Genomic DNA, 3,869 nt, shown 5'->3' with positions numbered 1-3,869 from the left:
TGGTCAGAAGTCCGGAAGCATGATCAAAATAGAACCCCATGTCCTCCTCAAATTGGATATTCCCAAGGCCTTAGATATGGTAGGCTAGTAGCGTTAAAAAAGTTATAATGTTTCTGCATATCTTTCAATACAATTTTTTTTAAAAAAAATCTAATACTCGTGGCTTGATATCTAACTCCTGTGACAACAAAGTCATCTCAGCCTATCTGTCCAGACTATCGCACTTATAGAAGTTATTTTTTTGTTCCTTACACAACTATCTTGTGGTTCATGGCTAGGAAGCTGGAGAAAAACTATAGTTTGCAGTATAGCACAAACTCAACTCTGTTTTGTGTGTTTTTGAACAAAAAAAATTTAAAACTCTGTTTTGTGACTAGGATCGGAGGATGGCAGAATAGCGGTTACTGTCCGTAATGATGTTGCACATAGGAAACATCTCTTTGCCTCATGGCGGAGTGTAGATACACAAGGAGATTTTGGAACGCGACTGCCACCTGCCACCTGAATAGCCTGTGAGCCCATGAGACCGGCAAACTGAGCACAAGTAACCACAGTCCACGATTGGTGGAAAACTCTAGTAACTCGCCAGGGCTTACCCAAGAAAGGGACTAGATCCCTGATTCTCCTAATCTCTTGGGAAGTTTGGATGGAGCGGAACTAGAGAATTTTCCAGAATAAGTAGCTATCCTCGGTGGCTCTTATTGCGAAGATTAAGGAAGAGTCAAGATCTTGAGCATTAGCGGTAGGCAAACGCTTAGCAGAGATGTTGACTTAGGCGGTCGTGTTGTCAGTAAATATTTTCTTTGCTTTGACTTATAAATACTACTTTCCTCTATATTCATTGAATTGGCAGGTCCAAAACATAACAAAATTTACAGGTCCAAGTGTTTTTAACAATTTAATACTTTTTAAATGCATTTTTTGCTTTTGGAAGTATTTCAAAAATCGCTTATTTTTTATTGACCTGGAAGCATATATTTTCAGTGGTTCATAAACAGCACTACCCTGAAAAACTGAAATTCCTCCAAGCAAAGGGTGAGGATTACAGGGCACACAGCTTTGTGCAACAGTACTGCAACTGCAAATTGGCATATCTTTGCCAATCCTTGCCATTTTGTATTACTGTTTTCAAAAACATTTTGTGTTATTGTTGCTTCAAAATACAGCTTTGAAACGACTAACCAACAACACACAACTTGGCAAAATGTCCCATTCCAGGAGCTTTCCACCAACCACCATGCAAGATTACAATGAATCACCTGACAAAACCCATACAAAGCACGTTGCCCTTATAATTCTTTAATCACCCAAGAACGTGGTTATACAAAACTGTTGCTCAACCAATAGAATACAAAATAAGTACAAAATCTACAATTAATTAAAGAATTAATTTACTTCCAATTGGCCATGAAACCAGCTTGCTCTGTTTTTTTCTAACTTGTTTATACAACAATTGCGTCAGCAACACCGGAGACGCAGGGAGTGAAGCGAGCGCTGCCGCAGGTGACCGGCGTGGCGTCGGGCGGCGTGTCAGCCTCCGTGAACCACGCGCACCGGAGCGCGTCCGCCGCGGTGAGCCGCCTGTCCGGCCGGCAAGCGAGCAGCCCGCTCAGCACGTCGAACCCGGCGGCGGACAGCTTGGGGAACATCTCCCGGAGCCTGCTCGGCGGCCTGGCGCGGCTGCAGAGCGCGGACTCGGCGCGCGGCAGGCGAGCGAAGCCCGGCCACGACTTCATGTCCTGCATTCCGACCGTGTCGAACACCCTGTTCAGCTGGTCCATTTCCGACCTCCCGGGGAAGAGCGGAGCGCCGGCGAGGAGCTCGGCCATGATGCATCCGAGCGACCACGTGTCGACGAGGGAGTCGTACTCCTGCGACCCCAGGATGAGCTCCGGCGCGCGGTACCACAGCGTGACGACGGGCGACGTGTACGGCGGCGCGCCGGCCGCGGTGACCCGCGACATGCCGAAGTCGCAGATCTTGAGGTCGCCGCGGGGGCCGACGACGACGTTGTCCGGCTTGAGGTCCCGATGCATGACCCCCGCCGCGTGCATCGCCGCGACGCCGTCGAGGAGCTGCCGCATCAGCCGCCGCGCCTCGGCCTCCGGGAACGGCCTCCCGCGCCGCTCCTCCCGCACCACGCGCGACAGGCTCGGCCCGTCGACGTACTCCATCACGACGTAGCAGCACGCGCCGCCGCCGCCCCTCCTCATCTCCCGGTGCGCGGCGCGGAGCTCGACGAGGTGCGGGTGGCCGCGGCACGCCTGCAGGCACCGCGCCTCCCGGAGCCACTCCTCCTCGCCGCAGCCGATCCCTCCGAGGAGGCGCTTCACGGCGACGGTCTCCCCTGTCGTCCGGTCCCGCGCCACGTGCACCACGCCGGCGGCGCCCTCCCCGATCTTGCCGAGACACTCGTAGCGCTCCATGGCGTGTGCGTGTGCGTGCGCGTGCGCTGCCACGGCGGCGGCGACGGGGTCCGGGGGTGTGGGAGAGGCGGCTTGTGGTTGGTGGTGGAGTCGTGTGGTCTCTTGTAGGGGAATCGAGGGGTTTTTCAGTTACATCACGCGGCAGGAAGGGTGGAGGCGCGCCCCGCGCGCGGGAGGAGAGGAGACGCGACGCGAGTCGGTGGCCCTGGCTCGGTGCGGGTCGTTCTGCCACCGGTAAACGCGTTGACCGTTTCGGCCCGAGAGAGTTTGGTGGCCTGGTGGGGATGTGGATGGAAGTGGAACGGGAGGGGTTAGGCCGTTTGTTAGGTCTGTTAGCTCGTATACTGCCGCAATGTACGTATATGGAGATTGACCTGTTTTTTGGTATTTTCTGGTCCTATTTTTTAGTGGATTGTTTGTTGTCGTAGGGCCGGCTTGGAAGGCCAGTTTTGAATCGCAAACAGTTGTAAACTAGATGCCCGTAAATAATATTCGTAGGACAGTTTTCGCGAGAATTTCCCCTATCCCCACATGCCACTTATCCACACACACACAACTCCATTGCAATAAATCATCGCGCACTCACTCTTATGAAGACACGCACGCAAACACTACATCTATGCGACCTATGCGCATCTTCGAAGACTGGGCCATCAAATCGTTGAGATTGACGAAGTCACCATAGACGCCCTACTGTCAATGAGTACGTCGTCTACCATTGAAAGCACAACGCCATTAAATCTTGGAAAATTCACTCCCATAAGGAGTCGAACCTAGTAGGACCTTAGATACTACTGAGACTTTTGTAACCACAAGGCTACATGCCGTTTCGCAATGTGGCACACACTAATGACATGGTGGCTCAACGACATAGAATATCTTATTTGGATTCCAAACAAAGATAGGCATTATCTCATATATTGGAAAATTTTAATCTTCTATGACTCAGTCAAATGTTCATTTCTTTTTTTTTTTTAGAAGAAATGTTCATTTCTATGTTGAGAACCAGTACAATTCCTAATTTCATATCATGGTACGTTATAGATTGCCATTTTGATGGAACTTAGATTGAGGCAATCATACAACTGGCTTACAAAATTACAAATACTATATATGTACATATATTTACATCTCACCATAGCATGTAATCATATTATGTTTTCACACCTTGATGATTTCCACAGATTTTAAAATTATATAAATTTTTTTATAGAATTTATAATAATTTGTACATCATTTAAGAAGTGAAGTAAATCAAGTGAATAAAAATTATATAACATTTATGGCTTGTTATATTTTTATAAATTCTGTGTTCCGTCAAACACTCTTGGATTTCTGCGGAATTTCATAACTAAACAATTAATTTTAATAATACAAAGATCATTTAAGAAATTATTGAGTGGAAAAACAAATTAAAAACGTCTCTTCTCTTGGGGCAAGTCC

The 3,869-nt window shown here is 48.4% G+C and overlaps 1 protein-coding gene across 1 annotated transcript; it reads right to left on the bottom strand.

The window, feature by feature from the left end:
- Positions 1 to 1,374: 1,374 nt before the first annotated feature.
- LOC127757846 (putative cyclin-dependent kinase F-2) lies at positions 1,375 to 2,540 on the bottom strand. The gene has a single exon (XM_052283428.1). It carries the CDS (start codon positions 2,424 to 2,426, stop codon positions 1,443 to 1,445), a length of 984 nt encoding a protein of 327 aa, XP_052139388.1. The 5' UTR covers positions 2,427 to 2,540; the 3' UTR covers positions 1,375 to 1,442.
- Between the last annotated feature and the right edge of the window lie 1,329 nt (positions 2,541 to 3,869).

Source organism: Oryza glaberrima, chromosome 12, assembly GCF_000147395.1.
Source record: "Oryza glaberrima chromosome 12, OglaRS2, whole genome shotgun sequence".
NCBI classification, from domain to species: domain Eukaryota; kingdom Viridiplantae; phylum Streptophyta; class Magnoliopsida; order Poales; family Poaceae; genus Oryza; species Oryza glaberrima.
The sequence above is the reverse complement of the archived record's forward strand: the minus strand, read 5'-3'. Positions and strand labels throughout refer to the sequence as shown.